General features: G+C 44.2%; 2 protein-coding genes across 2 annotated transcripts in view; both read right to left on the bottom strand.

Annotated features, from left to right (window-relative positions):
- Window positions 1–11241, bottom strand: part of baiap2b (BAR/IMD domain containing adaptor protein 2b) — a 39771-nt gene extending 28530 nt beyond the window's left edge. The window contains exon 1 of the mRNA XM_053414311.1: window positions 11083–11241. Coding sequence (XP_053270286.1) covers window positions 11083–11157 — 75 coding nt within the window. The 5' untranslated portion in view covers window positions 11158–11241. The remainder of the gene's footprint in view (window positions 1–11082) is intronic.
- A 3327-nt stretch (window positions 11242–14568) lies between these two features.
- chmp6b (charged multivesicular body protein 6b) lies at window positions 14569–18072 on the bottom strand. The gene is made up of 8 exons (XM_053413479.1): window positions 17869–18072; window positions 17164–17273; window positions 16772–16859; window positions 16573–16659; window positions 16413–16478; window positions 16178–16258; window positions 16025–16097; window positions 14569–15813 (listed from the first exon to the last, which is right to left on the bottom strand). Exons 1-8 carry the CDS (start codon window positions 17929–17931, stop codon window positions 15764–15766), a joined length of 618 nt encoding a protein of 205 aa, XP_053269454.1. The 5' UTR covers window positions 17932–18072; the 3' UTR covers window positions 14569–15763.
- Between the last annotated feature and the right edge of the window lie 2383 nt (window positions 18073–20455).

Here is a 20455-nt window from a genome sequence, read left to right as displayed (position 1 = left end):
AGAGGAGTCCTCTGTAACAAGTGAAGAAACGTATAATGAGTGGTGTTGTTGTGTCACACACCCCCCCCCCCCCTCAGTCCAAGCTAGTCTTTCATCTCTGCTGCATCTTCAGAAAAAAGTCGGCAGTTTCCAACGCAGCACTTCTCCTCCCCCCCCCCGACTTTCTCTCCCCTCTTTGAAATGACTGCATGTTCCAGATGATGGAATCAGACAGAAAGGTGAAGGGATGAGTGGGAGACTCGAGAGGATCCAAGAAAAGACTCAACAGAAGAGATTTAACAGAGCAACAACTAAGCAGCTTTTAAATAATAATGACAACCGGCTAAAACTAGGACTTAAGATGGTGAAACCACGGTGATAAGTGGATTTGAAGGAAATCACCACAGACTCTGTTCTCTTGTGAACAGTGAGTGCTCTTAGCAGCGCTGACCTTTGAGGGAACAGCAAATCCAAATTCTGAGTGTTTCACAATCCACTTCTAGTTAGTTTCCTGCAGCTGCTGCACAAAACAGGAATTCATAAGTCAATGGGACAAATATGTCTTTTAAATATATATGTATTTTAAATAAAGACCCTTGGAAACAGCTCAAACACATCTTATACCGAAAACCAGAAAATACAGTTTTCCCCCAGTTTCGCCTTAAGTGAAACAAAATGCCAGAGGGAGAAACAGCCTGTTAGAGAGACAATAGTGACTTAGTTAAATAGTTAAACTGACTAGTGCAGTAACACAAGTTGGAGTCGCTCAGGCTTCTAGAGCCACAAGTCTGAAGAAGACGAGCGGTGACTTTCTTCAGAACGAGAAGGAACCTTTAATTTTAAAAAAGGTCACAGATGGACGAACACAAAGAGGGACGGAGAGAATGGAGGGATGAGCATAAGGCAGAAGGAGGAGAGGTCACATCTGGGAGCGGCAGACACGAGGAGGGCCTGCTAATGGCTGCCGGCTGACGCACAACTGCCACCTTGGTACACAAACTTCACCATGACTTCAGAAAAGTACAAAAGTAGGACGGGATGAGACGGGATGAGTGCCCAGTCAGACCAGATTCATGTCGGGCTGAAGTTGATTTCAGGTCATTTCTAGATTGAAAACTCTTTGTGTTATTAATCAAAAGCAGCCTGCTGTGGATTTATGGGGAGACTTTTCTTGCATTGTTGTATTGACACAAAGTCAGCACACAGACACACACAGACACACACACATGAAAAGAAGCATAGTTTCTTTTTGCATTCTGGGGACAAACAAACCTATTTATACCCCGACTCCCTCTCGCCCCTCTCTTCCCTCTCGCCCCTCTCTTCCCTCTCTTCCCTCTCTTCCCTCTCTTCCCTCTCTGGGTGCATTTTGTGTTACGTAAGCTGTCGGCTGCTGAACAGACCCAGGAGGTGGAAACGCTCCAGCAGCAGCAGGAGGAATCATCCATCAACAAAATAATCAAAATAGAAGAAGTGTCTCCTGTCTAAACAAGCAGAGGACTGTGGGACGAGGTGTGTACATGTGTGAGTGAGTGTTTACATGCCAGTGAGTGACTTGGTGATGAGGTGTGGTTGTGTAATCTCGGTCATACAGGTCCAGCCTCATGCGTGGCATTCCTCCACGGAGCTGGTGTGAGTGCTGATGAAATACTTTGTGTTTCCGATGTTGTTACACAGACGTGAGCAAACGCACTGAAACAAGCTGGAGGAGGAACAGGAGCTGGTTTCACTGTCGTTCTTTAACATCAACAAAATGAGTGGGACTGAGATTAATAAAACAAAACGCTGATACTGATATTAGGAAGGTAAACATTGTCCTCATTCCCTCACACTATCGTCCATAAAGTTTTTATCATCCACGCAGACAGTCGGTGTTAATACAGTTCTCATGTGTGAGAACTTCTTATTTACCTTGTGATAACGATATTAGCAATGATTCATAAGAGGTTATCAAACCCTTAGGATGAAGAAATGTTTTTAAGGTTCAATAAATTAGTATAAATAAGTATTCAACTAATCACAGAGCTCGAATTAAGATTATAAAGATGAATGTAAATGTTGTTGCTCAGTCCGACAACAGGCTGCACGTGTCCATCAGGCTGATGTCGAGCTACTTCCTGAGTTTCTCCTTCCTCACTCCACGGTTTAGAGAATAGTTTAATAGGATCTTTAACTTGGTCGGTCCTGTTTTAATCCGAACTCAATCAGTTGAGCTCGTTCCTCCGGCTGCAGGGACGGAGGCTGATTAGCGTTCCACTGAATGAACCATGTTTGAGTGAGTGCACAGGAAACCAGAGGGATTACCGAGCACAGGCGTCTTTGTCTCACTTCGCCCGTGAGCCTCGGTCACGGGTTTTAATTGACTCGCTAATCACCTTCACCAATTAAGTGCCTGCACTCGATCACAATGCACGGGTTGTCTGGTCACGTTGTCGCGTTGTGAAACAGATTTTATGAACGTGCTTCATCTGAGACAAACACCACTGAATTCTCTCTGGAAACCAAATACCAGCAGAATAATGAGCTGTTGGTTTTCTTCTGCTTTGTGGACACAGTCATTCAGATTGAAACCATTGATAGAAACAACTGATCCCAGTTTGATTCTATATCCACAGATGATTCACTGCTTTTATCAACTTATTACACACGATCTGTGTCAATGAAGCAACATTCGTTTACGTCGTTGCTCTCAGACAGGAACAGATGGAGATGATCACTGAATACTGTGAGATGGACCATGAAGCTCATCACTGATCTCAGGGAAGATGGAAATATTATACAAACAACCAGGATCCAGTTCTATCGGAGTGGAAACTGGAAGCACATGAATATCTGCCTGGCGTCTCACACAGGAGTGGAAGCTCAGTCCAGCTTCTCCCACTGACTCCTCATCTCTCTGGCCAGCATCGAAGATATTTATCCACACATGGATAAGAAAAGATGAGAAGCAGATGTTGGTCCTGGCAGCGTCAGAGTATGAAACTGTGCACAACAGTGTGTGTGTGTGTGTGTGTGTGTGTGTGTGTGTGTGTGTGATTATAAACATCACTCTGGAACATGATTCTGCTGGAGTCAGTTCATGCCCATGTGTGTAGTGGTTCACAGAGCACTGGGCTGGCAGACTCCACTGGCTGCCATGTGGCATCAGTGTCTGCAGAGGAGATGAGGGCCTGTGCTAGTTCTTCAGAATTCATTCATCTGTACAGTTTGTGTTTTTATAAGACAAAGCATTTCATCAGTTTTATCCTCCACAGAGAGAGGCCTTTATATTTACCTATTGGCAGAGGGAATTATATTATTTTCTCAATCTCCAAATTGAACTGGAATGGTAAGTGTTTGAGTTAGATCCTAGCAGCAGGAGGCAGAATCTATAGACACAATTAGAAGTTAATATAAATCTTGGCAGAGACTTGGACAGGTGTGTTTAGGGAGTTTCTACTTTTTACTCGCCACCGTGGCCACAACAAGAGGCTACCGAGTCCATCAGAGAAACATGGCTGCAGATGGAACCCGTGTCCCATGACAGATGAGTGATGTGGAACGGAGCCAGAGCTTATACAAGCTATTAATAATGGAATCAGAGGATGCACACACACACACACACGTTCCTCTGTGAGTGATAGTGAGAGCTAGAGGTGTTCAGACGTCAGGAGGAGGAAGACATCAGGTGAGCGTCTCAAAACGAACCAGCATTCAGGTAAATGTAGCATAAGAAGTACAATATGTAAAATAGAATAACAAAGTGTTTTCTGCTTGGTGTAAAGTTTCCACTTTAGTACATGTACCACCCTGTAGCTACTTCCCACACAGATAAGTACACTCACATCTTAACAAGTGAGAGCACAAAGGTAAGATAACAAGCAGCATTAAGAACATAGTGACCTAGCTGGCTGTGCCACAATGCTGTGGAGGAGGCAGACCGTGTGTGTGTGTGTGTGTGTGTGTGTGTGTGTGTGTGTGTGTGTGTGTGTGTCTCAGTTGGTGGCAGGAGATGAGTGTGAAGGGTGAGTCACAGTCCACATAAACAGCAGCAGGTTCATATCATGTTGGGGCGTAAATTAGAGTAAAGCTGAGCCGGCCATGTGGCACCATTAGACCCCGCTGCGCCGCTCAATGCCAAACAGATTAACCAGCTAGGGACCTGACATTCCCAGTGAGGGGGGGGGGATCAGGTGCAGACAGAAAATGTGGCCTCAAGCTATCGATTCATATTTCTACAGTCAGTATTCACAGTATAAAATGGACACTGAAAGATCTTCTCTGGACTGGTTGGTAAACAACTGGCTGTAACGGTATCTGCATTTCAAAGAATGACCTTAAAGGGTTAATAAACACACACAATATTCACTGTACCACTTTGAGTTCAGTCGCTCTCTGACAGAATAAACAGTCTCTGGAGAGTAATCACCACAGAGTCAACACTGAGAGTCGATAACTGAAGTTCAGCCTCTTACTGCAGACGTGTGGGACCTGTGGCTGTGAAGGTCAACCACATTAAAAAAAACACTTACTAGGACTTTGCATTGACTTCCATTCATTGTCTTTAAACTTGACCATGACCGATTCAGGTCTTACCCTAACCCCCCCCCCCCAACCCGGTCTTACTAACCTCACCACAACTCACATCTGACCCCGAACCCTAACCAGGACCTCAGGAATGAGTGTTCTGCCTCAGCAGCATCGAGCTCAGGTCTCTATGAGGTCCACTGGTCCCCACAGGGTCAGTGTGCCTCAGGTCTCCATGAGGTCCACTGGTCCCCACAGGGTCAGTACTGGGAAGTGTCCTAATGAGCAGACACACACAGGTGAAAGGTAATTTACTCTAGATGGGAGCCATGAAGACGCTGAGGTCCTGCACGGTGCTGAGGTGTTTTAGGCGGCTGCTCACAAGTCAAGGTGACCCCTTGTCATCAGGTATAACCGTGTGTGTGTGTGTGTGTGTGTGTGGCACATGTGACGTCCCCTCTTCATAACCTGCCACAGCGCTCCAGCTCCTCCGCAGGTGTCAGCCGCTCTACAAACACTCATCACTCACACGCTGACTCTGAGCACACAGGCAAATTGGCGTCAACACACGATGTTGTTTTCCATCAAAGTAACGTCCTGAACAAACACACAAGTCACAAGCAGCTGATCACTTCTTCATCTAAGAGCTAAAACATTGTATTATTAACATGGGTCATTAAAACGTTCCCACTAATTGTCCAAATAGTAACTTGGTTAATAACTTGTCATTTCCAGCTTCATCTCACTCAGTCCACGTTTCACTCCAATCTGAGTTTCATCACAAACTTCTGATAAACCAGAAGTGTTTTTATTCCTGTGACCTTGAACAAACACTTTCAGCTGCCGACAGCTTCACTCCATTTGCATTAGTCTCTCCTCTGTTAATTATGTCTATATCAGTCTATAGTTCAAGATCTATAAATCTGCAGATCTATAAATCTGCTTGTTGCAATCGTAAACCTGAGTATTTTAACATTGTGACAGACCATGAATGAACTGCTGAATTCACAGGAATAAAAAGAAATGTGTGTTTTCGATGACTAAGGGTCATTCAGAGGATAGATTAGAACACTGTATACTTATTGTTTTAGAATTGATTTTAAAGATATTGTTGATCACCTCTCAGCCGCTGCACGGCCTGGACCAAGATTATATTTTAGATCTTTTAATCCCGTATTAACCTTTTGTGTTGTGCAGATACTTTCACTGCTCCAGGGACCAGGCACCAGAACTAAAGGGGGAAGTGATGATACTGTTTTATTGCTAATTGTGATGATTTGAAACATGCTACACAAGTTTATTATTACATATAAACGAACCATTCAACTTTACCCAGAGAGATATTTAAGTGTAAACTACACTGAGGCTTGTTTGGATTTTGTTATTTGATAATGGTTCTGTAATTGAATCCGAGGGATGAGGCCTGAATACATGAATCCCTCCACAGGTAGAAACTCTTCTCATTTCACAGTCTCATCATTGAGCTGCTGCTGAAAACTTTTCTAATCTCAAATCCTGATTTATGTGAATGTATCTAAACGTCACACACGACATAAACGCCCAAACATATAAAGTACGTGTTCAGATGCTTGGTGAACAGGAAGAGGAGGAGACTGATGCTAATGTGAAAACAGCCAATAGGATTCCCCACTGCAGAATCAGGAGTATGTTATATGTGGAAGTGATGAGCTGATGAATATATATTATGTCCATTACTGATTTGCTGCTGTCCCTCATTATTCTGCTTCCCAGAATTATTTGCTTCTGCTCAGTCAGTGTGACAATCACCGAGCTAAAGCTGCACTGCTTCAACGCCCTCTGGAGTTGGAAATCCAGTGTGTGTGTCTGTGTGTGTGTGTCAGTGTGTGTCTGTGTGTGTGTGTCTGTGTTTAGCCAATTTCCCTTTCAGATGAGCTGTTATCTGTGTGCAGGCGAGCAGAGGCAGCCCCCCCTTTTCCACAGATGCAGCTTCAGAAGGAGACGGGAGAGGAGGGGGCACTTCCGGCACCATATATGGCAGTGCTGGAATCCCCCCCCCCCCCGTCAGGGTAACCCATCACTATTCCCCTCACGTTCGGCTCGTACCACAGGAAAGCTGCTGGGTCGGTGGGCGAGGTGTGAGCGAGGAGGTGATGGAGGGAGGAGGGAGGGAGGAGGGAGGGAGGGAGGTGAGCGTCATCGTTCAGAGTGACTCACTCCTGCTACACAACCAGGTTCCATTTTACACACATGAACATGTGACCACACAGACATGTTCATATGAACAGGGTCGTAAATTATTACAGGCACGATCTCAAAAATAAAAAGATAATTTTGGCAAAGACAATATATGAATGTGCAGATGTTCATCACACACACAAGTCTGATTAGAGTCAGACAACACTGTCTCCTCGTCCATTCTTTTCTTTCCTCCGTCTCGGTAACTTTCCTTTCATCCTCTGCCGAGATCCCTGCCTCTCCTCTTCCTCTTTCTACCCTTCCTCTTCCTCCCTGCAGCTCCAGTTAGAAAACTTAACGATGTGGTGAAGGCTGCTGTCGTACTGCACACGCAGCAGAGGCCAACATCTTGTAGGACAGCTGTGAAAGCTGTGTCATGACAGAGCAGTTGGTAAAAACTAAATGAAGGAATAGCCCCTCCACTGATCTGCAGCCTGCTGGGTGCTGCTGCAGGGCCCTGCCTGTGACTGGAGCCTGAAAGGAAAATGTCCAACTCATACCTAGAGACATAAAGACAAACCTGATGGACTTGAGTCTCAACTTGTACCTCGTTATAAGTTTGTCACTAATGGGACAGATAAATATGATCCATCTTTCAAATATCAGTTGGAAAATAAGGAGAAACAGTCGCAGTGATTGGAGGAACCAAAATACAGAGGAGCAGTGGCCATCCTCAAAAAATCACACACAGTTCATTGTTGATTCAACCTCACATCAGAACACAGATGAGCTTCTGACTGATCTGTAGAAATGAGTGTTTCAGAGGCTGATAGTGAAGGACACGAGTCTAACTACAGAATCCATCTCTCACAATCTGCAGCGGGTCAGGATTACGTTCTTTGTTCAGATGAAACTAGAACTCATGAAAATGTCCAAACATATTGACCGGACGTTTCCTGGAGCTCAGGTCAGAAGAAGGTCTCAGATTCACTGGAGCCACTTGACGGAGCCACAGCTGTAAAACCCCAAAGAGCTGCAGCTCATTTTCAGTGATTCAATTCAACACTAACGCTCATTAGAGTGCATGACTGCATCGCTGCAGCCCTGAACCCTTTTACATAACACAATCATACACCTCACAACACTTTCAGACGGCGACACTCACAAACCCTGTTGTTGCTTAAAGATCAGTAACGTGTCACAGAGCAGAACGAAGCCGGCAGCTCGAGGAGCTCTGGATTCCTGCTGGGGACAGAGGCACAGAGCAAACATGGAGCTCTGAGCAGAGACAAAGGAGGTGAACGCAGTGTGACTAATCAGAGCCGGACCAATGATGCTGGAGAAATCCTTTGATTCAATATGTTCCCCTCATATTGTCACAGAGCCGAGAGGATTAACCTCAAATGAACTTGAACAGAAATCTGCCAGAGCAGCTCAACCTGCCCGATCGCAGCTGAACCAGGTTCCAGAGCATCTTCTCACAGAGGAGCAGGAGGACATCCTGCAGAGGGGGGGGTCTCCACATCTCACCTGCAGCCTCCAGCATCACCTGAGCTGCTGCTCACACAACCCACTGATGACACCGGATAACAACACAATGAAGTCTAATGAAACACTGACTGTGGTAAAACGTGTTTGAGGTGAAATCGACTGTGAGTCTCGATTGTGTTGTTCACTGGTGAAAGAAGTGAAGAGGCTCTTGAGGGAAGGAGGACGTGAACAGATTGTCGTCGTGTGACTGTGTGGATCAAGTGTTCAGGATTACTCACAGCCCCCCCCCCCCCCCACACATTGGAAGAGGATCTTTCTCTGGAGAACTCACAGTTTGGCTCCAGGCTCCACAGCCTCGTGTCTTGCGGAGGTGGGAGTTGAAATGAAGACAATGTTTACAGAAGCTTTGGTGGTTCCAGCCGCTCGAGGACACTTACTGGTCGGAGACGTAAAGTGTGTTGATACCATGACAACATTACTTTGTGTAGCAGAGACACTTGGATCCACAGCTCCAGTAACAAAGGAAACAACAACATGAGTTAGTTGCTCTCTGACTTGAATTGATTGAACTCAACGTTCCTCAGAGACAAACTGAGCCTGAAGGAAAAACTCTACATTCAGACCTTTCTGCTCAAATTCTGTTAATCTCTGAATATTCAGATTTTCAACACAATGAGGAAAAGTTCAGTGTTTGAATCCAGAGCTGCAGACAAAAGGATATGGTTCGATTATCCAGTTTACACCATCTACACCATCGACACCACAACATATCAGCTGCTGCCCCCAGACTGATTTGAATTAATTGACCATGTGATATAACCCCCCCCCCCCCCCACACACACACACACTACCTCACAGCCTCCTACAAACAGAGTCTGCAGCACTGTTGGGATTTCAACACTCGGCTGAATTCGCTCCTGAGCAAACATGCAGATGGTGTTTGTTCAGCAGCCACAACAACCTGAGGAAACAGTTCATCCACAGTGTGTGAGGAGCTCATCTGTGTGCACGTTTCATCCACTGGTGAGGACAGGTGGAGTCCAGCACCACCATCTGCATGTGTTGAGGTGACCACACACACACACACAGAGACGCACACACACACACAGTTGAAACTCATTGAGTTGAATCCAGTGGGAGTCGTCACCTCTTCATCTTCTGCTGCTCTGATGAATTAATAAGGATCCAATACTTTCTCTAAACACAGATTCACATGCAGCTCTGCTCGTTGGATCGGTTCAGAAGCATCAAGCTCCTCCTGCTCCCCCTGCTCCCCCTGCTCCTCCTGCTCCCACTGCTCCTCCTGCTCCTCCTGCTGACTCCTTAATGATGTGTCCTGCTGATGACAGGAAGAAACCCCACAGCGGCTTTTCTGCACGGCGGCATTTTCATTCTTCAGCAGAGTGTCTTCACACCAACACCCTGCTCCCTTCAGGGGGGGGGGGGGGTAAATGAAGCTGCATGCAAAGGTCACTTCTTATTTTTTATTAATTATGATATTAATAATTTGGTGTCGAAGATAATCAAACATGCTCATCACATGTTCTCAGGGAAGATGGACACGTCATTTTGATAATTGACCTTGTGATTTATCAGTTTTTGATCATTTAATGATCACTTTGACACATCTTCCTCCTCCTCCTCTTCTTCTTCTTCTTCTTCCTCCTCCTCCTCCTCTCTGCAGCTCCATCTATCATCGTTCCAACAGAACCCCCCACAGGCCACAGCATCGACTCCTCCTCCATCATTGATCCTCATTAGTCGTTTCTCATGTCAGCAATTTGACCAAATCTCAACCAAACATCCTGAACTCTGGTGTTGTGTTCCAGCGTCTTCTCGTCTGTCACCCTGAACTCCTGCTGACCTGGAGGGTCCACGTGGCTCAGTGGACACATGACCTTCTCCTCCGGCCTCCACCCACACCTCCTGCTGACCTGAAGGGTCCACGTGGCTCAGTGGACACATGACCTTCTCCTCCGGCCTCCACCCACACCTCCTGCTGCAGCAGAAGCTTTGAGACGAGTGGAGCAGTGACAGGTTTCCTCACCTGAAGGAAAACCCTTGTCGTTCCTCTGCTGCTGAAATGGAGCTCGTCTGGAGAGCTGCTCTGAGTGCAGTGAATCTGAGGAGTAACACCTCCTCCTCCACCTCCTCCACCTCCTCCTCTAGGCCCAGTGTGATGAAGAGGAGCTTTGTTGTGGAGACAACAACGAAGCCACGAGTGCTTGTCAGTGGGTTTCCCAAGAATATCTGTCACCGAGCGGCTGGTGTTCATGTTTCCTTCGCTTCCTCTGACCTGAGCCAACGACTACAACCTGACCTCTGATCAGTTAACACAAAGAACACACGGATATTTCCACAGATGCACTCGATCCACAAAGTCATAGTTTTCTTTCACAAATGCAACAACACAAAGGACACAACTACATGAAGCTACTGTCGACAATCATGAGCCCACAATGCAAACTGCAGGTCCCAGTGGATCCACCTCAACTGCAGCAACTGGGATGAGGGGTTCATCTACAGGAAGCTCCTCTGGTGCTGGAGGCAAGATTCATAGTGAACTGCCCCAGGGACCAGGAGCTCAGACAACTGGTCTGCTCCCAGTAAAAGAAAATATAACAACACAGTGTTACTGCAAATAAACGATGTAACCTGGGACAGAGAATCCACCAATCAAGTCCTGAGCTGCTGCAGCTGGAGTTAGAAGGTTGAATTCTGACTCATGAGACATTTGATAATAAACTGATTCAGGTTCAGATCCAAGTGATTCTCTGTCCCTGTTCTGGGACTAAAGACGAGTGAAGGACTGAACTTCAGAACCAGCAGCAGACAGCATCTGATCAGAGACTCGTCACATGTCCTCGGACCCAGTGTCACTCAAAGTGGACATGTGTGAGTCTCAGTCTGCAGCAGCTGCTCCTCCCGCAGGGAATCGAACCTTCTCACCTTGTACACGTTCTCCGTGATGCGGTGCACCTCGTCGGTCCGGGACATCCTTGCTGGAGCGTCGCTCTCAACCATAGACAGAGGTTTTCCTGCGGGAAGCGGCTCCTCTCAGTCCGGAGCTGTTCCGAGATCAGCTGTTCTGACACGAGCTGAGTCCGCGGGGCCGCGCTTTATATCGGCGCTGCGCCCACACACCCCCACAGCCCTGGAGAGGGGGCGGGCCCGGGGAGGACAGGGGCGCTGCTGCCTTCACGGACCCCGGGAAATAAAGCTGCTGCTGCCGCCTGAGCCGAGAAGCGTGAGAAGAGTCCACCTTAAAACCTCAGCTCCGGAGTCACTAACTCCTCAGTAGCTGAGTTCCCTTTTTATTAATTGAAAAAAATTAAAAAAAATTAAATTGCATTGAATAAAAAATAAACCTGCATCCTGTGATGGTTTTATATAGGACATGGTACATGTAAACATGACTTATGGTACATTGACGTCTAATGTTTCTGTCCAGACATTTTATATTTCTCTCATTTCCACTGGGTGCTAAGTACATAGACAAATAAATAAATATCTAATTAAAGTGTAGAGTCTTCCTCTCTGCCTCTGGAGGAGCTACCTTTGATTTATTATCTCTATGATGAATGAATTCTAATAAACCTGAACAGAAGTACAGGAGAACGTGACTCATGGATCTTTACAGAGACCCACGAACGCAGCACAGCATCTCATCTGACCACGCCTCCTCCGCGGTGTCACGCACTTCCCACGCCGCCTCTGCTACAACCATTCATCATCCATTCATCATCCATTGAGAAGATCCGAGCCACAGACTCTGGATCAGATTCATTAAATAAACCCGAACATCAAATCCTCGGATCTGTGGTTTATAACGTTCATATGAACCTGAAGCTCTTATTTCAATATATCATAGAAGTTTATTTATGACTCCTGCTCTGGGAGGGGGGAGGGGGATCCCACACACATCTCGACCTGAAGGCCTCTGAATGGAGACTGAAGACAAAGGACATACCTGAAGACGACTGAAGGTCCCACCTTCATCACCTTCCTCACCTTCTTCACCTTCATCACCTTCTTCACAGGGCTGAAGTGGATGAGGCGTCTCGAGCTGTGAGGACAGAGCTCGGCCCTGGACACACAGGTTTTCTTTTGACCGTCACACCTGAGTAGAAGCAGATGAGACCGAGCTGCACTAGTGGAAATCAATCAGGCAGGTTTGGTCCTGGAACAAACATCAACGTTCCCACTGTCAGTGAACGCATCGATCTTCTACTGGCTTCAATCCCCACAGTGAGTTTCCATCACTAGATGTGGACTTGCATTGTGTTGCAGACCTTCTTTCTCTGTGGTATTTGTCTCCATCTTTCCCAGTAACAGTAGAGAACATTTCCATCATGGTCAGATGAGTCTGAGGATCAACCCACAGCATTCAACTGGCAAACGTTCTAAACACTTCTTCTGGTTCTGGTCCGTGTAGCACAGCAATTTTCAGTTCCACAAAATCCCTTAATTTGGAGCAAAGTTCATCTCTACTGGAAGCCAAACAAAAAACTGTCTGAGGGATTTTGAGTTTAATCTCTGGTGGAATATTAATTCCTCTGTGTCAGATCACCAGTGGGCAGACAGCCATCATCGTTATCAGGGCCTGAGCACCACTGTCTCCTACTGGTCTGTGCTCGGGCAGGACATTATCATCAAAGCATGTGATGCCTTCATTTTGTACAAGAAGGCTCAATGTGTACAATATTAATCTTCATGAATTCATACAAGAAGGCTCCTTTGATGACTTATAAGGCTGCTCAAACTTATGAGTTGAGCAGCCACAAGGCTCCTCGGGAGATCTTAGCACAGAGTATTTCAAATTGAATCCACAACAAAGTGGAATGAACACTACTTTACCAATTTTCATCTGCATCATTTTCACTTAAATTAAGTTTCCATTTCCCACCACTGTATTAAGATGTATTACCTCCCACAAGGAGCTTATGATTTTGTTGCTGCATTAGTTGGTCAGCAGGATTATGCAAAATCTACTTAGCGGTTTCACAAGGATGTGACAGGTCAAGAAAAAACTTAAATTCAGTCACAGATTTCTTTAACAGTGCAAGACAGAATTTATTTTTGACATTTTCCCCAATTTCCCAGGATCTTGATGAAAAATAAAAATCAAAAAACTTTCCCTCAGTTTAACAAACCACTTGACGCATGTAAGCATATGTAGTATGATTATGATACTAAATAAATCAATAGGTTGTGTTTTTCATCTTTATATGCAGTCTATGTTGGTGCCTGAAACCCAGGGGTGTGTGATATTTATCTATGATAATGTATTAACTGTTGTTTTAACGATGTGTGAGCTCACGTTATCGAACATGATGATGTTCCATGAAGATTTGCATCTTTTGATCTGTTTCTAACAATCAAAGCTTCAGTGGAACATGGAGACCTGGACTTTCTGTGACTGTGGAGGTGTAGTGATGTGGGCAGTGCTGAGGTGGGGGGGGGGGGGGGGGACATACACACACACAAACACACACACACACACACACACACACACCTACATACCTTAAGCATCCATTCAGCTGCGGTGGTTGATCTCCTCTTCACTTCGTCCCACTCGTCCTCTCAGGCTGTTTCTCTCTTCAGGTCTGTGATTCATCAGGTTCCTGTGTGGGCGTCGCCCTCTCCCACACTAACCAGTGGCTCGGAGTCAACTCTCCATTCAGAAAGAGCTCGTTCACTGAACTCCACAAAGACCATTCAGCCTGGTTCAGTTCAGGCCTCAATGAAGAAACCTCAAGGTTCATTTGAGGAAAGTATTTCAGAGGTTTTTATTTTATTTTGAAAAGGTTCACTTTGTGTTTTTTATCACAGGAATGAGCTTCAAGTCCAACTTTGCTTTTAGAAGAGTGAAGAGTGAACAAGGTCCTGATGGACGTCAGGGAGAGAAGCAGAGAAGTGAACACAACTATATTCATTCCTCTTGACTTTCTAATGATTCTAATATTTGTTCATTTGATAATTAGGGACCAACACCAGAGCTGGAAATGTTCTTTAAAATGAAAAACTCATCTAGTCCAACCCCTTTGTTGGGTTTCATCATCTATTTTTTAAATTTATTTTATATTATTTATCTTTAACGATGTTAAAGTTTTTTTTTATTGAACCTTAACTTTCTTTTATTGACTTTTCTGTGATTGATTGGTTTGGTGCGTTTAAGTCTCTAAATCTGGAAAGTTAAACTCATTTTTAAATCTTGTGTCTTGTTGATCACATGTAAAGTTCGACTTGTATTTGAAAGCTTCTACAATAAATGTTTAGGTTCCTCCTCAGTTAACTTTACAACCATCTGTAAAGAACCAGTTGAAGTGTGAAAGTTGTCTTGTGTGATGTAGAATGTGTTTTTCCTCCAGTGGAGCCGAGCATCGTTTGTCTCCTGCTGCCCCCCTGTGGTCAGTCCCGGTAAAACAACACAAGTTGTGACAATAAAAAAACTCAACTTTATTGAAAAAGAATTTACAGAAACTAATTTAAAGCAAAGCTGATGACGTCATCTGTGTTTTCTGTCTGACATGAAGTGATTTACAGATGAACTGGATCTTCAGAGAAACACAAGCTTTATGATTCTGTGATTTAAACATGTGTAACTTATGTGACACTCAGTGAAACTCAGTAAAACTTTGTGTTGATGACACTAAAGATCCAGGTTGTGTGAACGTGTTGAAGATCAACATCTTGTTGTGAAACCTTCAGATGGTCAGAGGCTCTGCTGTAAAACTAAAGCAAAAGTTTCAACTTCAGAAGTTTCAGGGTTAAATGTTTGAAAAGAGCTCAAGGTCAGGACGACTGAGGAAGAGGAGGAAGAGGAGGAAGAGCAGGTCTGAACAGAGCTCAGTACAGTCTCATCCTTCTGGTCTTAAAGGGTCAATTCACCAATTCACAGAGAAACAAAACTCCTTGGGCTGTCGAGTATTTAAAATGTTCCAAATCTCATTTTCAGATTTTAAAAACAATCTTTATAAACGAAGAACTAACGATATTCTGGTCAATGAAAACAGTGATAAGCTGCAACATCATGAAACCAATTGATAAATGTAATATTCGTTCCTGAACTCGTTTATTTTCTGAGCTGAAGTTTGAAATACAGTTTTTCATTTCAGCTGGAGTCTGAGACGTCTCCTGCTTCAGTGGAAAGTGGAACCGATGAAAAACAGAATCGTGTTATTCAGAACAACTCGGACTTTGTGTCTGGAGAGAGATTCTTGTTGCTACAGTTTTTTAATTAAGATTCTTGAGTGTCACAAACGAAATGACTGAATCATTACAGACTGAATAACACTGATGGGGGGGGGAATCACACATATTAAAGGTAAGTTATGTAAAATGATTTAGTGGAGAGGAACATGAATCAGAGGTTAGAGTTAATCGTCTAATGTCATCAGGAGTAAAATCAGCGTTTGTCAAAGTTTCTGATGAACCAGTCGTGATGCGTTCAAGTGTCGTCCTGCAGCAGAGGACAAACAGCCACCGGAGGAGTTGGAGGAGGATCAGTGTCTGGAAGCCGCTGCCAATTTCTGACGGAGCAGTGGGGGAGCGAGGCTTCCTGCTAAATGTTTGTTTCCTGTGGGACTGGAGTGTTGTAGAAAACCAGCAGCTGGAGGTCGGCCTGCTCTCATGCAGCGAGCAGCTCCCGGGCTGGTTTCTTTCTGGGACGTTCTCGCTCTGAAAGAAAAACAGGTTCAGGTTCACAGGACGGAGGTTTAAGAGCAAGACGTCTGAAGGAAAGACCTCACGACACCAACAACACACACACACACACACACAGTTCTTGATGAAGGATGAACTGATTAGTGAAGAGTTGAATCACATGTTCACGCAGCTTCTCCTCTGACACATTCACACCTGATCACGATTCGAGACGGAGAGAACGAACCTGGTTTCTCCTCCTCTTCCTCTGGAACGTCTGGCAGCTCGTCTGAAGGAACCTCGGGAAGATCCACGTCTCCCTGAAGGTTGAAGAAACAGATGAGACAGAGGACGAGACTGAGGAGCAGCTTCACACACACACACAGACACACACACACACCTGAGTAATGGCCTCCAGCTCAGCGAGAACAGAGTCTTCATCCTCCTGTGTGAACGAGCCGGCCAACATCTCGTCGATTTGCTGCAGGAGAACAAAAACTCTCAGTTAAGATCATAGAGGAAAGAGAATTCTATGTGATCTTCCATCATTATTATCAGTTTCACTTCCTGTCTCATGAAGCTGAGGGTAAATAAACAGACTGGCTCTCTACAGCCGAGGTGTTTGTGGGACTCACCCTCTGGTAATCGATGGAATCTTGAGTTTCATCCATGATCCGTTCCACTTCCTCAATCGACATCACCTGCAGTGAAGAAGACATTCGACCAGATCCCATCAATAACCAGTGATTCCCACCATGTGACTGTAACTGTATAGAATCTAACTTCACCACCGACCTCGTGCATCTTCTTCAGACACTCGTTTCCGACCTTCAAGCCGTCGAGCACCTTCTGCTCGATCTGGGCGAACTCCAGGTCTTGAACCTGGGAGGAGGAGGAGCAGGAGAAGGAGAAGGAGAAGGAGAAGGAGAAGGAGAAGGAGGAGTGTTAGTGGAGCGGCTGCAGGTCGAGTCCCTGTGGCGCTCCGCTCACTCACCAGTCGCTCCAGGTTGCTGATCTGATTCTCCGTCTTGTCCAGCAGTTTGTCCTGGTAGCGCTTCTTCTTCAGCAGGAGGAGAGCTTTGCTGTTTCCATACAAACGAAGGGAGCATTAGAATCACAGCAAGTGAAGTTTATTAACAAAGATAAGAAATGTAGAAACACAGAAAAGATTCATCTGAAAAGATAGAACATTATGGTTTAATGACAATAATCTGGACGGCTGGGAGTCAGGTTCCTCAGCGTGGAACCAACAGATCTATTCATTGATTTCAAATCAGTCTGTTTGTTTCCTGCCCTGATCTCAGCCTCTGGAGGAGTTTTGCTCCTCACACACACAACTTGTGTGTAACAGCTGCTCCTGTGTCGTCCTGCTGTTTCCACACTCACTCTTTCTTTCCATCCTTCAGCAGCTGCTTGGCCAGAGCTCGCTCCTTCTCCAGCTGCAGGTGGATCCTCTTCTGGTACTGACGCAGTTTATCTCTCTGCTGCTTCAGTTGCTGCAGAGCACAGAGATCAAAGGATCAGGATCAAGGGAAACATCTTCACACCAGCAAGAAATGTCACATTCACATTTCTGATATGATTTAATACAGATTATTAATGATTAACCAGCAGCTTCCTCCTGAGCAGCTTTACTCTGGTGTAACTACAGAGGATCAGCCTGAGCTGCTCCGACAGAACTTCATCAGTAAAACATTAATATGAACTTTTAAACCTACACACGACAACAATATTAAAACATTTCAATGAAATATTACGAGTCAGACTTCAAATAGGATCTTTGGCTCCAATCGGCACAGAAACATCTGATCTCCACTGTATGACGGTTTTTAACTGTTAATTCATAAGTAGTGTTTCCTCTGGCTCTGGTTGCAGAGGCAGGTTTTATATGAGATAATAAAGTTTATATAAAGTTGTTATTACACAGAAAGTTGCGCCGAACAGAAGAGAACTTCTTTACTGTGTGTGAAGTGTGGACGTTGTGTAGTTTAAAGTTTGTGTTTGTAGTTTGTGCTGAGCCGAGAAGTTAAAACGACACATTTCCTAACGCAGTTTGACAGCTAGCCGATGCTAATGCTAACCCTGACTCACCAGAATCGCCTTGTCTTGCTCCGTCACGCGCGTCACTTTCTTTTTCCCGAAGATGTTTCCCATCGTGACGACGCATCACAGTTCGATTCCGAAGAGAAGTCCGAGCTCAGGGGCCACGATCCGTTAGACCAGCTCCGAGAGGCTCGAGCGAGACGAGCACCAGCGACGCGGCTCCGCCATTACTCTGTCAGAGGCCACACCCACGACCGGAAGTACGGAACCAGCCACAGAGCTCGTTGATAACAGCTTCACAGATTTAATTTATTACATTTAAATGAAGTTGAAATTTTAAATCATCGACGCCTGGATTTTATTTCATTTACGCGTCAATTCAAAGACGAGTTTTAATCATAATACCGATGGGTCCACTACTCACTGCTGCCCCCATGAGGCGACAAGAAGAGCTGCAACACCGCTTCAAGTCAGCGTTAATAGGACGATGCTACATTCCGGTGAGCACTTTCAGAATAATACCCTGAAACGGAAGTAATCATTCTGATCGTTAGTCAAAATATTTCCTTCCTGATTTGTGTTTTATTACTTATATTTACCTTTGTCTTCAGTGAAAAATTTAAAACGACCTTTGGTCTCTTGAAGAAATTCCAAGTTATTATATATTTATTTGATTTTATTTACAAACAAAGATTTTATTTGTGGACTGTTGAGAACTTTTAATGCTCTCTTAGATATTTTGTACTAATTCCAGTATTAGATTAATGTATTTCTCTGTATTTCATTTATTTACAGTGAAACCGTGAAAAAAAATATTATATTTATTTTCAGTTTTATTTCAGATTGATTTAGTTTGCTCGCTGTATTTTGAAAGACTTTAGCGGAAGTATAAGTAACCTGTTACGTCTGCATTAACGCTAACTTTACTGAGGTGTAGCAGTTTCACCTTGTGGCCACTGGGGGGCAGTGCACGTCTGAAATGAGCATCACGTCAGAAACCACATGAAGTAAACAGTGATGTAGTAACAACATGTGGCCACCCGGTGGCAGCACAGGGACAAAACAACGCAGGCACGTTAAGGTTACTATAATGGCATAGTTACACTTCCGTTTAAGAATTTCAAAATAAAACATTTTCGATCTCTTCTTAAACGTTAAATAATGTTGTTTTTATATAAATAGACTGAATTTACATGTTGTGAAATGTCAAATGTTAATAAAAAAACTTTGCATACAGAAGTTTTATAAATTAATAAAGCTGCAGGTATTAGTTCAGTGTTCAACACGTGTAAAATCACAGTGAAACTGTTTATATTCCCTTCTTCCATTATATTTATAATGTGCTAAAAATAAAGCACAATGTGTCAATACTTCCATCTTCATTATGTTCATCAAACAAAAGACAAATAATCTGGATCAACATTTATTCATGGAAAGGTCAAATACAATAATGACGAGTGTCCGTTCAGACGTGAGGGAAACACAGCACACGGCTAAACCACAGTATTTCAAAAATAAAATCAGTGCACACATCATCTTACAAAGATTGCATAATAGAAAGAACGGTTATAAAATTTCCCAGAAATAGTTCAACTCAACCAACACCAGGAAAAAAAACACGTAACCGGCTCCACCCCCAGCGCCGCAGAGTTTAATAATCTGAATGAAGTGTGAAGCTTTAGTTGAGTTTCTTCTTTAGACGGCGACACGAGACTGAAACTGATCCACACAACGTTCACATGAATGTTAAATACGACAATGTGATTCTGCATGGAGAGATTAAACATATGTTTGTGTGTAAATATGTGTGAGGCCAGTGTTTCACTTCAACCCTTTTTAATGTGCAAGAAATAAAACACGTCAAATAAAGTCTCACATTTAAAAAGGACAAATTACACACAACTGCAAATATCAATGCTTTACTTGGTCTTTAGTTAATGTAGCGTGTCTGTAGTGTGTCTGCGGTGTGTCTGTAGACTGTAGTATGTTCATAGTGTGTTTCTAGTGTGTCTGTAGACTGTAGTATGTTCATAGTGTGTCTGTAGTGTGTCTGTAGACTGTAGTATGTTCATAGTGTGTTTCTAGTGTGTCTGTAGACTGTAGTATGTTCATAGTGTGTCTGTAGTGTGTCTGTAGAACATGCTTGGAAAGTCGATCAGCGTCAATAATAATATTAATAATAATAATCATCATCATCACCCCCTGGTAAATGATGACTCATCAGATAAAAGCCTGTGAGACGAACTTCCTGTCACGTTGAAAAACCTTCAGAAGTTGAATCTGAGTTCGACACCTGACGGAGTTCAGGAGAGAGAATAAACTCAAGTCCCATGTTTTAAAAAATATCTATAAATCAAATAGAAATCGTTCACCTGACGTTAAAATAAAACCTCGAGCGTCTCGAGTTCTCAAACTTTACTTTGAACCGATCATCACAACAAACCTCAAAGTGCTGAGTCACAGAAATGAAGCTTCAAAATAAAAGCGTCAAAGATTCCCTTCACCTCGTCGTCCTGTCGCCTGAACGTCGTGAGAAAATTACAATTCATCGGTTTGCACCAGCTTGTATAAAGACTAAGATTCTGCAGCTACACACAGTAAATACACAACACAGAAAACACACAAACTCATACAC

Source organism: Pleuronectes platessa, chromosome 21 (assembly GCF_947347685.1).
Source record: "Pleuronectes platessa chromosome 21, fPlePla1.1, whole genome shotgun sequence".
NCBI classification, from domain to species: domain Eukaryota; kingdom Metazoa; phylum Chordata; class Actinopteri; order Pleuronectiformes; family Pleuronectidae; genus Pleuronectes; species Pleuronectes platessa.
Note: the sequence above shows the minus strand (reverse complement) of the source record. Positions and strands in the feature narration are given on the sequence as shown.